The sequence below is a fragment of the Saccoglossus kowalevskii genome, chromosome 3 (assembly GCF_978046115.1).
Source record: "Saccoglossus kowalevskii chromosome 3, keSacKowa6.1, whole genome shotgun sequence".
Taxonomy (NCBI): domain Eukaryota; kingdom Metazoa; phylum Hemichordata; class Enteropneusta; family Harrimaniidae; genus Saccoglossus; species Saccoglossus kowalevskii.
Genome location: NC_140643.1, coordinates 44,046,157 through 44,066,830, shown reverse-complemented (window position 1 = coordinate 44,066,830; position 20,674 = coordinate 44,046,157). Strand labels below are relative to the sequence as shown.

Sequence of the window (20,674 nt, the reverse complement as noted above, 5' to 3'; positions counted from 1 at the left end):
TACCAATAGCCCAAAATTGTCAAATTTTTATGCAAAATAGATATTCAACCAAGAACTAATCAGGACTGTGGATAATCCTATATTAATCAAGTTTCATTGAAGTCTGTACTTAAAATTCAGGGGAACAGCTGAAACTTATTAGGTAATTAATATCAATGAAACAGACACACGTACAGGAGTCAAAAACTATACTTACACTTGCAAGCAGAGTAGGGAAATCCGTTAGTGAGTTGTTACTGAGGTCCATTCTTTCCATAAAAGAGAACTTGCTCATTAGCATGCTATCTGTCAAACCCATGTGATCTAAGGTAGTAATCTGATTGGACGACAGGTCCATGTGTTTTATCCCAAGTTGAAACTTTGTTACCATGGAGGTAGAGCTGACTCTGGATGAGCTGCGCAGTCTACTATGTTCTGAAGTGACACATATAAAAGAGAGTTCACAACAAAAGTCATTGTTAATTAAAGAGAAAAAAGGCTATTTGTCATCTTTCGTAATACAACCAATAACAGGCCATGAAAAATCCTATTCCCCTGGTCCACTTACTGACTTACAATATGTCAACCAGCTTTAGTTTGATCAATCACACTCAACTGATACATGCATTTCAGGTTTTATTTCAATTGTTCATATAACAATTACATTAAAGATATCGAAGATAGATGATGTTTCTCTGCATAATCAACTTATTAATACTCATGACTACATTTTGAGAGTGATAAGTTTGGAAAACCGACTACTGATATATAGAATATTTAGTAGATTTTAAAGGACAAGATGTTTATAGTTGTGAGTTTGAACCCAATCAGGGCCATCTAGTATTTTGTATTTTCTATAAATATATATAGAAGTCACAGCTGACAGTCATGGTTTCAAAATAACACAAGTGTGGACTTTGTATCTAAATGGTTGGCAGGTATCTAGATAATTTTCCTAGAGAATGCCTTGCACTGGAATAGTCGGTCAAAACATGCCTGTGAAAACAAAGAGTTGGATCACATGCAGTGTTGTAACTGAGTACAGTATAACTGTGTGTGTAAACTTTTAACTGAATCAGGCAGTAAAATATATTTGTGAAAAATTAACACAGACATAAATAAAAACAAAATGGCCATGCACCTGTCATCTATTTCTGTCTGAATCTTGAATAAAATTAAGACATGCATGTACCTTATCTCAATACGCATGATCAAAGATTGAATGAAATCACCCTCTCCATCATCTCCGAGCGAGGAGCAGTTCCTTACATGTTTACAAGATTCGATCAGACAAAATCAATTCATCAAGATTGATCAAATCAAAATTCAACACAAACTATTTTATTATGCCATGCACTACACATTTCCATATGAGTACATGTATATTGCCATCAAAGATTTCATATGGTTGAGTGATGATTTGGATTTTAAATAATGTACACATGACATATACAGTACCTTCAACTGGACCAAGTTGACTTAAAGACCGAGTTCTTGATGAAAATTGTAACTGGTTTTCTTGACCCCTTTTTGTAGGGAATGATGAATCAGCCTACAGAACAAAACAAAGATTATTCTGAAATTCAAGTATTAGTTCTTGTAAGCCGTATACTATAGAATAGAATAGAATAATGCTTTATTACATCCTTAATGAAATCTGACATTTCAGTTTTGGTAATTGCTGTATTAATGCTTTTTTGAAATAAACTACAATAAACTACACATACAATACAATAATAAATTATATATCTGTTGTTTTAGTATAATTTTATCAATATCATTTCCCATGTTCACTTTTATGAAGTCATTAAGAAATTACTAAAATTAAGATAGAAGCCTAATCTGAGGTACTTTTTGTTATCCTGAATTATTTACAAAAATATGGATTTTAAAAAATGCTACAATTTTGTGTTATTTAGCAATTTTTGAATATTGAGAATCTTTATTGAATCACAGTCTCATTTGAATCAAGTTCAATAAAGAAGACAAGCAAAACAAAACACCTCCACAATATTGAATAATATCTGGTCAATTTTAACGAAATATGTACTTTAACACAACAGAATGCGAATTCATAAATATTGATTGAAGACATCTTTCTTGTGTACAAAATAAGCAATACACCATGTGTCCAGCTTGCAGCATAAAAAAGTGCCATTTTCTTCTAAATCATTCCAGCCTCTAAAAATTAGCACACTATTCTACCTATATGTGAGAAAAACGAACAAGCAAATTATCTTTGACTATATTTTTTTTTTGGTATTTTAGGGTTGAAAAACTGTCCCGGTCATATATACACAGTGAAACATAAACGTACCATCTCCTTTGTAGTTTATTTTTTTCGAAAGAAAACATCTTCTTTCAATTGGTAATGTTTCTCAGCTGCCTAATATAGATTTTCTAGCTTTCTTTTGAAAAATTGGTCTGTATTTCAGACCATGCATGATACAAATATACTTAGACTACCTCTGTACTTCTATGCAAGAAAGTAATCATTATAATGTCTAAGGTTTTTACCTTGTTGGTAATTGTAAAAAATACTGGAGAGCTTCTAGGTGATATTGATTGTTCATCTTGTTCCCCTCTGGTGCTGAATGGAGAAAGTTGATGTAGTGCACCTGTAAGAACATGTGATATGACATCGTCACATCTAAACTCTTATTTAGTAAAACCAAAGATGAAAATACAGGACAGGACTGGTGTGTATAGTCTACCTGATGAATACCATGATGAGCGAGGATCCTGTGGACTGGATGGTAGATTGGCACTGGTGATACTAAATCTTTGCCAGTCTTCTTCTTCTGCAGTCAATGCTGCAATCTCAACGATGTTCTCTATCCTACTTTCTGTAAATCATAATTACATGTAGTATATATATTTCAATATAAATTGAAAATTATTCAAATCTGTTTATGTAATATGAATCTCATCAAGTGGTCAGGTTGAAAGATGTGGCTATTGAATGCCCCTATTTTCCTTTCTCCTAAATTGTTATTGTCACACGCAACGTAATATTACCGTAATTGGTATAGTACAGGTGTGATGGTTCAAATACCAAAATGGCAACAGTAACATAAAGACTTCCCTGGCGGCGATGATAACATGCGAACACGGAGCCAACAGATGATGTTTCAACTGGTACTGGTATTATTATACTCTGCAAACATCAAGTACAATAACGCGGTAAAACTCCACTACTCCAATAACTTAAACTCCAATACAATTCAACGAGATCTCCGATCTGATCTCAGTGCTGAACAACTCCCCTATATATACTCACACTGTCTATAAATAGACCATTACATCAGCATACATAATGAGTCTGAAACTTACTACAAATTTCTAGAATGTTCCATTACCTATTCAACCAGTTTCTAAAAATTCCACCCAGACACCGTACGGTTCTAGAACATTCTCAGTGACACGGAAGTGGTAAACAAGTCGTATGCGACATGCCTCCCCTCTCAAGAATATTATAACATATAATATTACATGACTAGCAACGACGTCAATGATACGAATACGATAACAATTTTAAATAAAACAACAATACAATATATCAAATCGAACTGAATAAAGCTCTGAGTACAAAAATTCGAAAATCACATACAGTAGAATATAATAAAATATAAAATACAGTCATAAATGAATAACATTCTACTATACTGTTCAAAAGTTCCTCAGTCCAGGAATATCCTCAACACGATGATTATATCCCTGCAGAGTCATCGCCCATCTCATCACTCGGCCATTTGCAAACTTGGTTTTATCCATGGTCGACATCAGTAACGCGGGATGGACATTGTGCTGCTCGATGACCAACACCCTGACGTACAAAACACCGGATACTACTGCCCTGTCCCACATCAGTATCACCAATGGCAGTGTCATTATCATTACGCCTCACCTGGTTCTTCGTGGATAACTGTCGATCATGTGCCACTAGGTACTGCTTTGCTATTACCGCCAACTCATCTAATTCTTTGGGTGCTCTTTCTTTAAGATGAACTGCAAGATCTTTTGTACAGGCACCAATAAACTGCTCCTTCACCATCAAGTCGGTAACACCATCATATGTTGCTGCAGTGCCTGACAACTCAACCCATTTAGCAAAATAATTCTTAAGCCGCACAATTAACTGGTCAGGACTCTCGGAACTTTCAGGTTTAATTTCACGGAATGGCTTTCTGTACCCATCCTCTGTGAAATCGTATCTTGTCAACAGCGCCACCTTCACACAATCATAGTCAACTGCATCAGTGTCGGACATCCTGGAATATACTTCCAGTGCTCTACCAGTCAACAGTGCACTCAATTTTGTGACCCATCCATCTCTATGCCAACTCGCATTCGTTGCAAACCTCTCAAACCGCAATAAATAACTATCAAGTTCGTCCTTACCATCAACAAATGCAGGCAACTTTGGTGGCTGTGCATCACTGACCACATTTCGTTGACTGCCAACATCAGCCTGTTGGAGCCCCGGCATTGCTGCTTGCAGCTCTAATTTCCTCAACTCAAATTCTCTTTCCTTTTCTCGCTGTTCTGCTTCCATTCGCAATTTCTCTCTTTCGCCTGCTTCCGCTTCCAGCCGTAACTTTTCCTTTCTTTCCTCAATCTCCATTTTCCTTATCTCTGCATCCCTTTCCTTTTCTCGCTGTTCTGCTTCCGCTTCCAGCCGTAACTTTTCCTTTCTTTCTTCAATCTCCATTTTCCTCACCTCTACTTCTATTTCCATTTTTGCCTTTCTCTCTTCTCTCGCCGCTTGTCTCTCAGCTCGCTGAGAACTCAGTTGCTCGAAAATAAATTTCCTTTTGTCTTCTCCAGTCATTCCCAGTTCATCCGCTCACTCCATCAACTCTTGTTTCGACATATCTTTTATCCCGCTGGCCATGTTGTCTTCTATATGTCTTCACTGATCCCGGACGAGCCCCCAGATGTCACACGCAACGTAATATTACTGTAATTGGTATAGTACAGGTGTGATGGTTCAAATACCAAAATGGCAACAGTAACATAAAGACTTCCCTGGCGGCGATGATAACATGCGAACACGGAGCCAACAGATGATGTTTCAACTGGTACTGGTATTATTATACTCTGCAAACATCAAGTACAATAACGCGGTAAAACTCCACTACTCCAATAACTTAAACTCCAATACAATTCAACGAGATCTCCGATCTGATCTCAGTGCTGAACAACTCCCTTATATATACTCACACTGTCTATAAATAGACCATTACATCAGCATACATAATGAGTCTGGAACTTACTACAAATTTCTAGAATGTTCCATTACCTATTCAACCAGTTTCTAAAAATTCCACCCAGACACCGTACGGTTCTAGAACATTCTCAGTCACACGGAAGTGGTAAACAAGTCGTATGCGACAGTTATTATCCTAAATATTTAGGATAATTTGGACCTAATTGACCATATGCCCTAGATTAATAATAACTTTATTCCATCCTTAGAAATACAGTGTTTCTAACAGTTTATTGCAATAACAAGCAGCTTCTCGGCTGAGATAGCTCCGCTGTAAACAATGCACATTTCAATTAAAGAACAGAAGATATCATTAGAAAATGAACAATATGCATAGTATCAATGCTATGGGACTTGCTGTTTTCAATAAGAATTCAAAAATATAATTTTTCACCATAAATGATTGTGGTTTTTAACAAGAAGTCAAAAATATCACTTTTTACCAAAAATGACAAAAATATTCACCAAAATTAGAGAATTGAAGATATCATTACAAAATGAACAAATCTGAGAGAGGTCCACATGTAGTACCTATATATGTAATATCAAAGCAATTGGACTTGCGGTTTTTAACAAGAAGTTGAAAATACCACTTTTACCAAAAATGACAAAAATATTCACCAAAATTAGAAAATTGAAAATATCATTACAAAATGAACAAATCTGAGAGAGGTCCACATGTAGTACCTATATATGTAATATCAAAGCAATTGGACTTGCGTTTTTTAACAAGAAGTCGAAAATATCATGTTTTACCAAAAATGACAAAAATATTCACCAAAATTAGAGAATTGAAGATATCATTACAAAATGAACAAATCTGAGAGAGGTCTACCCAAGGTACATATACACCAAGTATCAAAGCATTCAGGCTTGTAGTTTTCAAGAAGAAGTCAAAAAAGTAAAACAATGGACAATCACTCATATGATAAGCTTCGCTCGACAAAGTCGACAGCGGAGCTAAAGATGAATAACAAACATTGATACAAAAAAACAAGTCAAAAGTTTTGTTTTCATTCCTTGCAAGAAAAGAGAAATGTATGAATTGACTTTGTGATTATATATATTTTTTGTTAGTAATTTCCATTAAGTATATACATATTTTGTTTGTAATTTGTGATCTCAGATGGAAACACTATGTTTGAAAGCATATCAGTTTGATGATTTTGATATTTGGGGCATATCATAAGAAAATATAATGTTTAAGAGAGTAATGACTGTAGATGTTCTAGTGAGATTTTAAGCTGCTAAGCTATGATGACTTGTTCTCAATCTAGACACAGAAATTCTGTTTTCGATTCAGAACACTTGATACTTTTAAATAACAATATGTTGTTTTTAAATTTGCTGTTACTTTATGTCCTCAATTTAGAAAGATCTTAGGAATTAATCTTTCCAGAAGTTTATATTTTGTGTAAAATATTTGTGTAAATTTTGACTTGATTGTGTCACTATGTTGTGCACTCACTTTGTGCTATGAAACATGATACACTGCGTTCAAGTGGGGCATGTCTGCTTTTTCGTCTAGGTTCAGCAATCCTTGTTTCTTCAATCTCCGAAAAACCTGATTCATCATCAGTGCTATCTGAAAAACATGAATATGCCAACTTACCTAGATCAGAAGTCCATATAAATGAGAACAGTTTTTTTCAACTACCTTTCAGACAAATACATGTAGCACACAAGTGTATGGACTATGGACTAGAACTTGCAATGCAATATTACATAACAATGCCAAAATTGGTCATGTGCTTATACATGTACAATACCTGTAACAAGAAGCCTTGTTATACAACTGTCTGATGCCATTGAATGCAGTGATGGATTGCTACCATACCATGGATATCTTATACTAAGTTTATTCTCTCGACTATGTAAGCCTGGTAATCCACACATTTCAGATACAGCTTTCCTTCTTTTTTCTCTCTTTTCTTCAGACTTTCGCACTCTGTGTGCCAACTCTTTGCCAATTCCTGAACCTACAAAATGTATTGCCAATGAAATTAATTTCACACATAGAAATAAATAAGATTATTTGGCAGTTTTTAATCACAAATTATAATTTATTTTGATAGCATGACCAGACCTGTAACAGTAGGATAATGTTACTACCTGGCCCCCTAAGTTACAATATTTTTACAGTACCCATGGGTATATTGGTGTATGTACGGCCTATAATAGTAGGATAGAACCAATCAGTATATAATGTAACCATCTGGCCCCCTAAGTTACAATATTTTTACAGTACCCATGGGTATACTGGTGTATGTACGACCCATAACAGTAGGATAGAACCATTCAGGATGCAATGTACACAAATCAAGACCACTCCATGATACAATGCCAGCTGAAAAAAAAAAAATCTTGTATTTATAAAGTGTAAAAATATTACCTATAAGAATAATCATATTTTCCATGTACATACATGTAAGTGCTAGTTTTTAGTTGATGGAAAGCAGATAATGAAAGAAACTGTTAATTGCATACAAACATAACATCACCATACCTTCTTTGTCATGTCCCATATGTTTGAGTAATAAACCAATAATAGAATTACTCTTTTGATCTAAACTCAACCTCAAAGCAGTCTGCATGTCAGTTACACGCTACAAAAGAAAGTCAAGTGAGATACATTTGTAAGTCTGAAGACCTGATTAAATGTAAGTTATTCTTTATTCATTTCTAAATACAAGCAATATGTCTTGCATGTATCAACATCATGTAGCCATTAGTTAAAGGGCTCAAATTAATTGCACAGCTCCAATGCATAGTCTGTAAACTGTAACACTTATACTGAGGTTTACTTATATAGTACCATTTCAAGCTCATAACTATATGAGAAAAAAACGGTCAACGAAAAACAAATCATAACGATTAATCAATATGTGATATCTCCACTTAGCATGAAAACGCAACAGTAAATTATATTAAAAATAATCAATGTTATTAATATGCACTACATGAAAGGCAGGGCATACATTTTCACATTATACTAATATAATTATATGTGTCATCGCTATGGGCATGGTTTGGTTGGTAAGGAAATGAACAACTAACTTTCAATAGCAATGTTTTCTAAATACAATTTTTAGCATAATCTTATCATAAAATTGTGATTTTTTGAACAGATCACATGACAATTAACAGAAGATCACCAATGAATCACTGCTCTGTTTGTCATTTTAATAAAATAACTTGTAAAATTATAATTTTATGGAATCTAACTCAGAGGGCGCTGTATTGATTTCATACCTGTTTCAGCAGTAACCAGACCATTTCAATGTCTTGTCTTTGACATGCATAGCACAACGGGGTATTAATACCTTCACCAACATTAACATCAGCATCAAGCTGCAGAAGACATTCAACACCCTTCAACCAAGTAAAAAAGTCATTTATTTTTCTGATATAATATGGTCATGGTAATTTTAAATACGGAATAACAATAACAGTAAAGTACTGTAGTCAGTACTAGTACTTACCATTCAGAGTAACAGTTACTGTAACAGTAAAGTACTGTAGTCAGTACAAGTACTTACCATTCAGAGTAACAGTAACAGTAAAGTACTATAGTCAGTACTAGTACTTACCATTTAGAGTAACAGTAACAGTAAAGTACTATAGTCAGTACTAGTACTTACCATTCAGAGTAACAGTAACAGTAAAGTACTATAGTCAGTACTAGTACTTACCATTTAGAGTAACAGTAACAGTAACAGTAAAGTACTAGTCAGTACTAGTACTTACCATTCAGAGTAACAGTTACAATAACAAAAAAGTGCTATAGTCAGTACTAGTACTTATCATTCAGAGTAACAGTTACAGTAACAGTAAAGTACTAGTCAATACAAGTACTTACCATTCAGAGTAACAGTAACAGTAAATTACTATAGTCAGTACTAGTACTTACTATTCCGAGTAACAGTTACAGTAACCATAAAGTACTATAGTCAGTACTAGTACTTATTATTCAGAGTAAGTTACAGTAACAGTAAAGTACTAGTCAATACAAGTACTTACCATTCAGAGTAACAGTAACAGTAAATTACTATAGTCAGTACTAGTACTTACTATTCCGAGTAACAGTTACAGTAACCATAAAGTACTATAGTCAGTACTAGTACTTACCATTCAGAGTAACAGTTACAATAACAAAAAAGTGCTATAGTCAGTACTAGTACTTATCATTCAGAGTAACAGTTACAGTAACAGTAAAGTACTAGTCAATACAAGTACTTACCATTCAGAGTAACAGTAACAGTAAATTACTATAGTCAGTACTAGTACTTACTATTCCGAGTAACAGTTACAGTAACCATAAAGTACTATAGTCAGTACTAGTACTTATTATTCAGAGTAAGTTACAGTAACAGTAAAGTACTAGTCAATACAAGTACTTACCATTCAGAGTAACAGTAACAGTAAATTACTATAGTCAGTACTAGTACTTACTATTCCGAGTAACAGTTACAGTAACCATAAAGTACTATAGTCAGTACTAGTACTTATTATTCAGAGTAACAGTTACAGTAACAGTAAAGTACTAGTCAATACAAGTACTTACCATTCAGAGTAACAGTAACAGTAAATTACTATAGTCAGTACTAGTACTTACCATTCAGAGTTACTGTAACAGTAAAGAAGCAGTAAAGTACTATAGTCAGTACTAGTACTTACCATTCACAGTTACTGTAACAGTAAAGTAGTATAGTTAGTACAAGTACTTACCATTCAGATTAACAGTAACAGAAAATTACTATAGTCAGTACTATAGTCAGTACAAGTACTTACCATTCAAAGTAACAGTAACATACTATAGTCAGTACTAGTACTTACCATTCAGAGTTACTGTAACATACTATAGTCAGTGCTAGTACTTACCATTCTGAGTTACTGTAATAGTAAAGAAGCAGTACAGTATTAGAGTCATGTGCTTACAGTAAAGTACTCACCAGTGTAAGACCTTTTTCACTGGCAGACAATAAAATTTGGTTTTTCAGATCTTTCACACAGCTGAGAACAAACAGGCACTCACAGGCCAACTCTACCAAACCTAAAATTAAAGTTACTTAATAAACACAGGTTTCAACTCAAATCTAAGCAGGTTTGTGGACAGTTCCACAGCACTTATAATACCGGTAGATATGTACATTTTTGAGTGGGTTTTCTGACCAATATCTGTTGAACAGCCAATAATAGGCTACTTTATGTAAATTAGGTAAATAATATGATTGGATTACAACCAGTAATTAATGACCAATATAAAACCTACTAGTGTTTTCACTGTCGTTGTCCATAATATAAAACAGGTTTTCATGAGATTTGTGTTCAACGAGAGTTTCTGCCATAGTGTCTGACATCTCAGCTAAGATTTGCATTGCAACACACCCCTGATGAGAAAATAAATTGAATCAATATTATTTTCATGACACAAATCATTAGCAACAGGTACCATGTTCAAATCTAAGGAAGCTTAGAAAGAACTCATGTGTGCTGAATAGGAGGCATATGAAGTAAAAATAGAAAACAAATGTACTAAGTTTCATTGAAATGTGATGATTGGTTCTTGAGATAATGATGGAACAGACATATATACAGCCAACACACACACGCACACACACACACATGCACATGCACACACACACAGGGTAAAGATTCCCATTGTGTGCTTCACACACAAGAGTAAAAAATCTGTTTAAAAAATGTTCAACGCATCACCATCTTTGAATAGATCAACATTATTTTGTATTTGGCATTCCCTAATGAGGTAGTTTGTAGATAGGTCAATACCATTTTAATATGTGACAGGCAATACCTGATGAGACTGCAGATGAGTAGTTACCTGATGTAATCTAATATCATGTGAACTGTGGACGTCAAGAGTTATTAGTTCATGAGTGAGTTGAGCTGTATTCTACATTGAGCTATGCACGATTTGGCAACAAATTGACTATTTCAAATTTGGTTAGTTCTCTTATCACTGAAAAATGTTGGAAATATTTTAATTAGCACTGAGCTATCTTGTTTTGAGTTAATTAAGTGCTGCATATAGACTGCAAGTATACCATAATATATAGTTCTTTCATATCCTCCCCTATCTATATACACGTTATCTGAAGAACTAGCTTCGAGAGTGGCAGTCTCTACAAGTGTGCTATTTTTTACCTCTGCCTGTACTCCAAAGATCTCTTGAAAGTTACTCATTGCTGAGTTGATCAGCTGTGTCAGTTCTTGACAGAATTCTGGACTGGATAGCAAATTAGAATCAATCAACACTTGAAGTAAAATTAAGCCTTTTTTCTGAATAGCTGGAGAAGAATCACAAAACATCATTTGAATTAATATAAATATTATCTATATTGTATAAATATCCAGTATTGGTACAAATGTAATATCCTACTATACATGCTGGGCTTGCACAAGATTTACAAAATAAAGTAGCATTTATGAAAATTGAGATTTATCAGCTATATCAGGAAATATTTGAATGAAGTTTGGTAATAAATTTCACTCATTCAACTTGAGTAGTATTTAAAAACATACATTGTTTCAAACTGAATAGTGATTTAATTAATCATACAATTTTAAACCACCAGGTTGAGGTTGTAATGCCATGATAGTTTCGTTGATAGATAGTACATTCTCAAATCATCATGGATGGTGCAACTTCAACATTATAAATCAGACAGATATTATATTTCATTTGTACATTGTAAGATTAAAAGATAAATGAATGAAATCAAACTTTACACATTTTAACAATTTCTGTAATTTTCACTATTCCTGCTGTACTATATCTGCCTACAAGAAACATAATTTGTGACTAACAAGAAACATAATTTATGTTACAATAAACATAATTTATGTTACAAGAAACATAATTTATGTTACAAGAAACATAATTTGTGACTAACAAGAAACATAATTTATGTTACAAGAAACATAATTTTTGTTACAATAAACATAATTTGTGACTCCCTGACACTCTTTGAGTGCCGCATAATGCAAAATACCGACACTGCTAGTGGTAATTTGTCTTGATATATGTGGTGTATGGCTACTTACTACTTCTTACCTGGTGAATTGACATATGTCTTCATAGCTTTTAAAGTTGACTCTAATGCACCAGTTTCTCTCAGTAAACCATCGTAAACACCTCCTACAAAAATGAGAAAAAATAATATGTGTCAAATACATTTTCAATAACACTAACTTATATTAATCAAAATTGTTATCATAATAAACTAGAATTACCTGGTAGATAAATAGTCTATTTTCCTTTCACTGTGAGATCCTGCCTTATGTTTAAACAATCATAAAAACAGGACAAAGATCATATCATCGCAGTGAAGTCAAAACATGGGGTATTTCCATGCTTAATAATGTGATATAAAACATTGGATGATGGTGAATTTTGATGAAATAAGTGTATCGCAATGCCATATTCCCTTCTAGAACTTCAGCATTTGAATATTCAAGGTAGATCAATACCATTTAAATATAGAGTGAATCATTAAAATATTGTTGTGATTCACTGACATGCAAGTCATACATATTTAAAGTTTTCACGGAGAAAGAAGGACATGTTTCCAAGAAAACATAACTATGCAAAATAATCTAAAAAGCAGCCATTTTGGAAAACATTTTCATGGATAACTTATACAAATATTCAAAATACATAATTTATGTAGCCTTCATAGCACTACATATCATTTTTTTAGAATTGGTCAAGGAACAAAATTTTGAGAATGTTTCTTCCATAGCAACCAATTGTAAACCATTCATCAATTTTTCCAGTTTTCAGGTTTCATATTCTTATTTCAGAATTTGGAACATTAAAACCCAACTCTTCTTGCTGGATTTCAAGAAGTTTTTTTCTAAAAAGCAAACTACCTTAACTATAAAAAAAATATATTTGACTTTTGTAGCAGACATTTGGTCTGTGCCTTTCATGCATATATGTGAAGCGAAAATCACTTGTTAGATGAATCAATCACCTGTGGTAGAGAGGACAGCTAGTGCTTCAAGGGCCATTTCCTGTAGTAACTGTGATGATGTGTGGCTCACCATACTGTCAACAATGAGTTCATGAATGCCCTCAGTTATACACTGATGACGGACAATTTCTGAGATAAAATAAAATCCAAGAAAAATAAAGAATGACAGATGATATCAGTATGCAAAATGGCAATTATATCAAACTGATCCAATTTCATATTTTTTCTGCTTGTACCCCAGTAGTTTTAATTGAAAGATAAAAACCCAAAATGTAATATTTTTAGAATCATGCCTGCATTCAACAAGATTTCCATCACACTTATTGTTGGTGAATCTGATAAAGGCAAAATGGATTTGAATGTGACTCAAATAATTGGAATTTAGAAATTCTAAAGATTGAATGTGTACAAAAAACTTTCATCAGGCTGCAGAGTTTGGAAATTACATTTATAGCCCTCTTTTTGTAATTCTTACTAATTAAGAATAACAAAATTGTGATGTACAAAATGAATTTAATTCGGTAGAGATTAAGGCAGTTTGAGTCTAAATTCAATCTATGCATTATAAGCCATGTTATTGCACATATTGCAATACATAACCTTCACCATACAAAAATTTCATCAGAAATAAATTAACTAAGCAGTTCGAAAATTTTGGCATTTCCCATGACACTTTGCACTCGATCTTCTTTCACATGACCCCAATTTTGTATTTCATTTTTTGTAGCCTAGGGACATGAAACCACGATAATGAAAACATTGAGATGATCATCTTTAATTCGCCTTGAAGCTAGTTAAGGAGTGTAAATTATTTATTTCTCCTGTTTGATAGCTTACCAATATCAGCGAGACATGCTAATACACCAATGGTTTCTTGAGCTACACCTAAATCCTCTGGATACGATACTAAGGCAGCAATGATGTCACTCAAAGCTCCATATGATACAAGGGTCTCTTTATACAATAGACTATTAAAACCAATGAATGCACAACAATAAAATAATCAACAAATAAAATATCACTTGGAGTATTTTATAGTCAATGTTGTTTCTATTTAACTAGAAATATATACAAGCATATAAAGTTTAAATAAAAAATATCAAATTAAAAATGGAAAAAAATATATTATCGAAAGATGATGAAAAAAATACTACCGGTAAGATAACAGTCAGTTCACACATGTGGACTTGAGGGTTAATTAGAAACAAATGGGGAAATTAATAAAATAGAAAAAAAAAAGTTTCATGAAATATCTGTTCTAAAAGTATGTTTGCCTCATTCAGGGTTACAAAAACAGTGTTTACTATCTGAAAGTCATTGTTTATGTAACCGATTGAAATAATTAGACCTTAATGATTTCATACGATTAAGAGTAGGGTACGATAGCTAGTACATGTGAGTATATGTATACCAGCTGGTGTTCATTGATACTTGAGAACCCACTATCAGTTGGTGAGAGTGACAGTTAATTAGTGTTATGGTTAGTGTGTGTGAACTTCAGTTAAAACTACAGGGAAAGTAAGAATTAGGTCAAAGCCAATTATGTGGTAATGAGTATAATTAGCAAAGATTTAATGTTTGAAGATTAGCCGTAGTATATCGTAGATAATTTGTGATTTTTATTAGGAGCTTTTGAGCGTTGCTTAATTTCTTCAAGAATTACTGTGTTTACTGTTTAAGTTTCCTATACAAGGTACTGTAGCTTTCTTGGTAGCTATGGGGTAACCATGGAGACATAATTGAAGATGAAGATGAAATCACTTATTACAAGCAAGTTAATGGCTACTTAGTACTAATTAGGGCAGAAATTAATTAGAATAGCTTAATAAGGAATTGAGGTGATTAATATTAATTAGTCGCGAGATTAATAAGTTAACTAATTAGACATATGATAATAGTGTATTGACGTAGGTTTCTTTATTTTTTAGTTTTATTGTTATTGATAATCATGCACAATTATCCAGATTTTCAAAGTTATAAGCACATTCCAGGCAATTTTCTCACTTTTTCAGAAACAATGGGCTGAACTGTGTTTCACTCCATATAGGGATTGGGGAATTTTAGAGTCATTAATACCTGTCGAAAAGTACACCGTCATTATCAGATGATGGACTCCTTGACCTATGGGGTGCGTCCAAGGGTGGAGTTACCCCCAGTAAAGATACTAGCTTAGCTTGCAGGTTTGAATTAGTCAGCAGATAGTTCCCAGAGTGTCGACAGTGTTTTGGGACAGCTCTGTGGGGAGCAGTTGCATTCCTGCTTAAACCAGGAGTCAGCTGGGATGTGGTTCTCATATTCAGAGAGCTTATGAGAAGAGGAACTCAGAGAACTGTGTTTTCGGGAGATCGGACCGGAATCAACGTTTCCAGCTGTAGTTCAAGATTTCCTATGCAACGGGAGTGGGTGAATCTCACCCTGAACTTTTGGTGACTCTGTGGTGACATCTGTTCTCATCCATCAAAAGAACCGCTGACTGGTGACATCTGATAGCAGCTGTAACTAAGCTAATATAGGGTACAGTAATTCTACCTCTCAACTTTCTACTTTCAAACTGTCTGCTGAATAACACTTGTACTGTGAGTTGGGATTGGTAGTCAAGTTGTGTCCCACTGTACAGAGAACTATTTCTGAATTATGACGATTGATTATGACTATTGTTCAGAATTTCTACGAATGAACTTTTGATAACATTGTTGTTGAACAGTGCCCTCAACGCTGTGCCTGAGTAATCTGCGGACACACCCAGGTCACGCCCATTGTTGTTGAACAGCGCCCTCAACACTGTGCCAGAATAATTTGCGGACACACTCAGGCCACGCCCGTTGTTGAACAGCGCCCTCTACGCCGTGCCTGGGCAATCACCGGACACACCCAGGCCACGCCCTATTTCGTCGTGCAGCGCCCCCAACGGTGGATTTTGTCAAGCCTCAGGAACTGCACACAGAAGCTGATTGTGAGTGAACTGTGACCTGATGTGAACATCGATGCTGAACTGTTGACGTATTCATGTGTTTGTTACTTATGTACACTTGTGTTTTTTGATTGATTGATGGTTATTGTTCAGTTATTGTTGATAACATTGGCTTTGTTAGGGACAAATTAGCTGATTTTATTATTCATTGAGGGACCGATTAGCACATTTAAACTCAAACTCTAATTAGCTAAGGTTAGGTTTTCTTTCTTTCCTTGATATATTTTCAGGATATCCTATCTCACATATTTATATGCATATGCTAATTATTGTACCTTTGTTTATTTTACTGAAGTAGATTACATTAAAGATTGTGGAGTTAAAGTGCCTGTGTGTGCCGCCTGGTTTTGTTGCCCCTGCTTCCGGTCTTGGTGACTATATCGATGAACCACATGTATCTTTCCTGTGCCGAGCCCCAAAATTTATCTTTCCCGTACACATTTGTCCCACTGAATCAATGATCTGTGAGGCTTTGTGAACGGTGTGTTACATCTTGGCGCCCAACGTGGGGCCCGAACCCACGACCCTGGGATTAAGAGTCCCATGCTCTACCGACTGAGCTAGCCAGGACGCGTCCTGGGATGACGTAAAACTCACCCAAGGTGCGTCCTGGGATGACGTAAAACTCACCCAAGGTGCGTCCTGGGATGACGTAAAACTCACCCAAGGTGCGTCCTGGGATGACGTAAAACTCACCCAAGGTGCGTCCTGGGATGACGTAAAACTCACCCAAGGTGCGTCCTGGGATGACGTAAAACTCACCCAAGGTGCGTCCTGGGATGACGTAAAACTCACCCAAGGTGCGTCCTGGGGTGACGTAAAACTCACCCAAGGTGCGTTCTGGGATGACATGAAAATCACTCAAGGTGCATTCTAGGATGACGTAGAACTCACCCACGGTGTGTCCTGATGTGATGTAAAACTCACCCAGGGTGGGGTCTGGAATTAAACCTACCTAATGAGCGTTCTGGGAGGATGTAAACATGGAATTTGGGATGATGATTACAATTTCTTTTCTGTTTGATTACAGGTACAGAGATGAAAATTGCAAGAACGAAGAGTGGAAAAGCTGATTTTTTATATGTAATTTTCAGTTGTTAATCTGAATAAATTAATTATTCATAACTGATGAAATTATCTGTGCACAGTGGGCTGAATGAGATGTGATGCATATAAGGTGTTCTGATAGCAGAGAAACTCCTTGTGTGGAGTTAAACACCTGTTGAATATGTAACCTTAGGACTGATGGTAAATTGTCCAGGTAGATGGCAGAAAAAGATGAAATCCCAACACCTGTGTCAGTGAATGTGATCCTGGTGGTGTGGGAATTCATAAAGGTAAGTTAGAATGGAATGAATGATTTGTGTACAGAATGATAGGATTATAGTATTAAATCAGTCTTAGATGGGCCTTTGCTGTGTAAGCGGAGCTTGGACTCAAGAAATCCAAATGGTACTGACGGAATCCCCTTGGATGCTAAGAACGGTGGTGCAGACAGATGCAGAGGGATCTGACGCATTTGGCCACTGTGCAAGGACATTAAGGGATGACAATTCCAGGTATCTACTGGTGAACCGGAACCCTGTATTGGGCGAAGGTGAAGCCAGATTTGCGTTTTTGTACAGTAAGCATTGATCTATTTCTATACAGCTGGTGTGTTCTTATCCTGTGTATATGATCTAGAATCGGGTTTACCTGATGACAGTGAAGATGTACTGTGATAAGACTCTATTTGAGAGATTACTGGTTTTTAAGGAGTTCCATGGATTTGGAACTACCTTTCTTTTTGGACGGGGAGAGTGTAACCGATTGAAATAATTAGACCTTAATGATTTCATACGATTAAGAGTAGGGTACGATAGCTAGTACATGTGAGTATATGTATACCAGCTGGTGTTCATTGATACTTGAGAACCCACTATCAGTTGGTGAGAGTGACAGTTAATTAGTGTTATGGTTAGTGTGTGTGAACTTCAGTTAAAACTACAGGGAAAGTAAGAATTAGGTCAAAGCCAATTATGTGGTAATGAGTATAATTAGCAAAGATTTAATGTTTGAAGATTAGCCGTAGTATATCGTAGATAATTTGTGATTTTTATTAGGAGCTTTTGAGCGTTGCTTAATTTCTTCAAGAATTACTGTGTTTACTGTTTAAGTTTCCTATACAAGGTACTGTAGCTTTCTTGGTAGCTATGGGGTAACCATGGAGACATAATTGAAGATGAAGATGAAATCACTTATTACAAGCAAGTTAATGGCTACTTAGTACTAATTAGGGCAGAAATTAATTAGAATAGCTTAATAAGGAATTGAGGTGATTAATATTAATTAGTCGCGAGATTAATAAGTTAACTAATTAGACATATGATAATAGTGTATTGACGTAGGTTTCTTTATTTTTTAGTTTTATTGTTATTGATAATCATGCACAATTATCCAGATTTTCAAAGTTATAAGCACATTCCAGGCAATTTTCCCACTTTTTCAGAAACAATGGGCTGAACTGTGTTTCACTCCATATAGGGATTGGGGAATTTTAGAGTCATTAATACCTGTCGAAAAGTACACCGTCATTATCAGATGATGGACTCCTTGACCTATGGGGTGCGTCCAAGGGTGGAGTTACCCCCAGTAAAGATACTAGCTTAGCTTGCAGGTTTGAATTAGTCAGCAGATAGTTCCCAGAGTGTCGACAGTGTTTTGGGACAGCTCTGTGGGGAGCAGTTGCATTCCTGCTTAAACCAGGAGTCAGCTGGGATGTGGTTCTCATATTCAGAGAGCTTATGAGAAGAGGAACTCAGAGAACTGTGTTTTCGGGAGATCGGACCGGAATCAACGTTTCCAGCTGTAGTTCAAGATTTCCTATGCAACGGGAGTGGGTGAATCTCACCCTGAACTTTTGGTGACTCTGTGGTGACATCTGTTCTCATCCATCAAAAGAACCGCTGACTGGTGACATCTGATAGCAGCTGTAACTAAGCTAATATAGGGTACAGTAATTCTACCTCTCAACTTTCTACTTTCAAACTGTCTGCTGAATAACACTTGTACTGTGAGTTGGGATTGGTAGTCAAGTTGTGTCCCACTGTACAGAGAACTATTTCTGAATTATGACGATTGATTATGACTATTGTTCAGAATTTCTACGAATGAACTTTTGATAACATTGTTGTTGAACAGTGCCCTCAACGCTGTGCCTGAGTAATCTGCGGACACACCCAGGTCACGCCCATTGTTGTTGAACAGCGCCCTCAACACTGTGCCAGAATAATTTGCGGACACACTCAGGCCACGCCCGTTGTTGAACAGCGCCCTCTACGCCGTGCCTGGGCAATCACCGGACACACCCAGGCCACGCCCTATTTCGTCGTGCAGCGCCCCCAACGGTGGATTTTGTCAAGCCTCAGGAACTGCACACAGAAGCTGACTGTGAGTGAACTGTGACCTGATGTGAACATCGATGCTGAACTGTTGACGTATTCATGTGTTTGTTACTTATGTACACTTGTGTTTTTTGATTGATTGATGGTTATTGTTCAGTTATTGTTGATAACATTGGCTTTGTTAGGGACAAATTAGCTGATTTTATTATTCATTGAGGGACCGATTAGCACATTTAAACTCAAACTCTAATTAGCTAAGGTTAGGTTTTCTTTCTTTCCTTGATATATTTTCAGGATATCCTATCTCACATATTTATATGCATATGCTAATTATTGTACCTTTGTTTATTTTACTGAAGTAGATTACATTAAAGATTGTGGAGTTAAAGTGCCTGTGTGTGCCGCCTGGTTTTGTTGCCCCTGCTTCCGGTCTTGGTGACTATATCGATGAACCACATGTATCTTTCCTGTGCCGAGCCCCAAAATTTATCTTTCCCGTACACATTTGTCCCACTGAATCAATGATCTGTGAGGCTTTGTGAACGGTGTGTTACATTTACAGACAATATATTATAAAAATAAATTACCAAAACAATGTGAGTCCTCTAATAGCCTGGCATCCTAACTGTTGTGCTTTAGGTATAGATAGATGTATATGTAAACCTTTAAGTATAGGTATGTATGCACCTTTCTCCATAAACAAGTCTTGTAAAGTCTCTGCAATGGAATCCAATTGACATACAGTTATACATACATAGAAGCAGCTTTATGTATAGACAGACAAACAATTGAAATGTGATGTGAATCAGTCTAAAATACCAGCAACAATTACCTGTATTCTGAAAATTTATCATAAGAATTGGAACAATTAATTTAAAATTAAAGGACGGTGGTATTTGCTCTGTGAAAGTGCTACACTTTGTGACAAGTGCAACTGAACATTTTACATACAATGAAAATAGGAACAGTACACAGGACTATTAACTTTACATCCATCTGAAAGAATGAGATTTTCCCAGACTGGGCAGAATGTATCTTTTCTCTGCTGAGTAAGCAGTCTCCCATGGCTGTTATA

General features: G+C 35.4%; 1 protein-coding gene across 1 annotated transcript in view; it reads right to left on the bottom strand.

Moving 5' to 3' along the window:
• LOC146748008 (leucine-rich repeat serine/threonine-protein kinase 2-like) overlaps positions 1–20,674 on the bottom strand; it is a 72,488-nt gene that overhangs the window by 43,878 nt on the left and 7,936 nt on the right. Inside the window, exons 12-28 of the mRNA XM_085497526.1 lie at positions 20,187–20,316; positions 14,083–14,213; positions 13,246–13,374; positions 12,324–12,407; positions 11,414–11,556; positions 10,521–10,638; positions 10,201–10,301; positions 8,501–8,620; positions 7,755–7,854; positions 7,497–7,595; positions 7,018–7,227; positions 6,717–6,833; positions 3,829–3,975; positions 2,694–2,825; positions 2,497–2,597; positions 1,438–1,531; positions 197–414 (exon numbers count right to left, since the gene is read on the bottom strand). Of these exons, the coding sequence (XP_085353652.1) occupies positions 197–414; positions 1,438–1,531; positions 2,497–2,597; positions 2,694–2,825; positions 3,829–3,975; positions 6,717–6,833; positions 7,018–7,227; positions 7,497–7,595; positions 7,755–7,854; positions 8,501–8,620; positions 10,201–10,301; positions 10,521–10,638; positions 11,414–11,556; positions 12,324–12,407; positions 13,246–13,374; positions 14,083–14,213; positions 20,187–20,316 (2,174 nt within the window). The remainder of the gene's footprint in view (positions 1–196; positions 415–1,437; positions 1,532–2,496; positions 2,598–2,693; positions 2,826–3,828; positions 3,976–6,716; positions 6,834–7,017; positions 7,228–7,496; positions 7,596–7,754; positions 7,855–8,500; positions 8,621–10,200; positions 10,302–10,520; positions 10,639–11,413; positions 11,557–12,323; positions 12,408–13,245; positions 13,375–14,082; positions 14,214–20,186; positions 20,317–20,674) is intronic.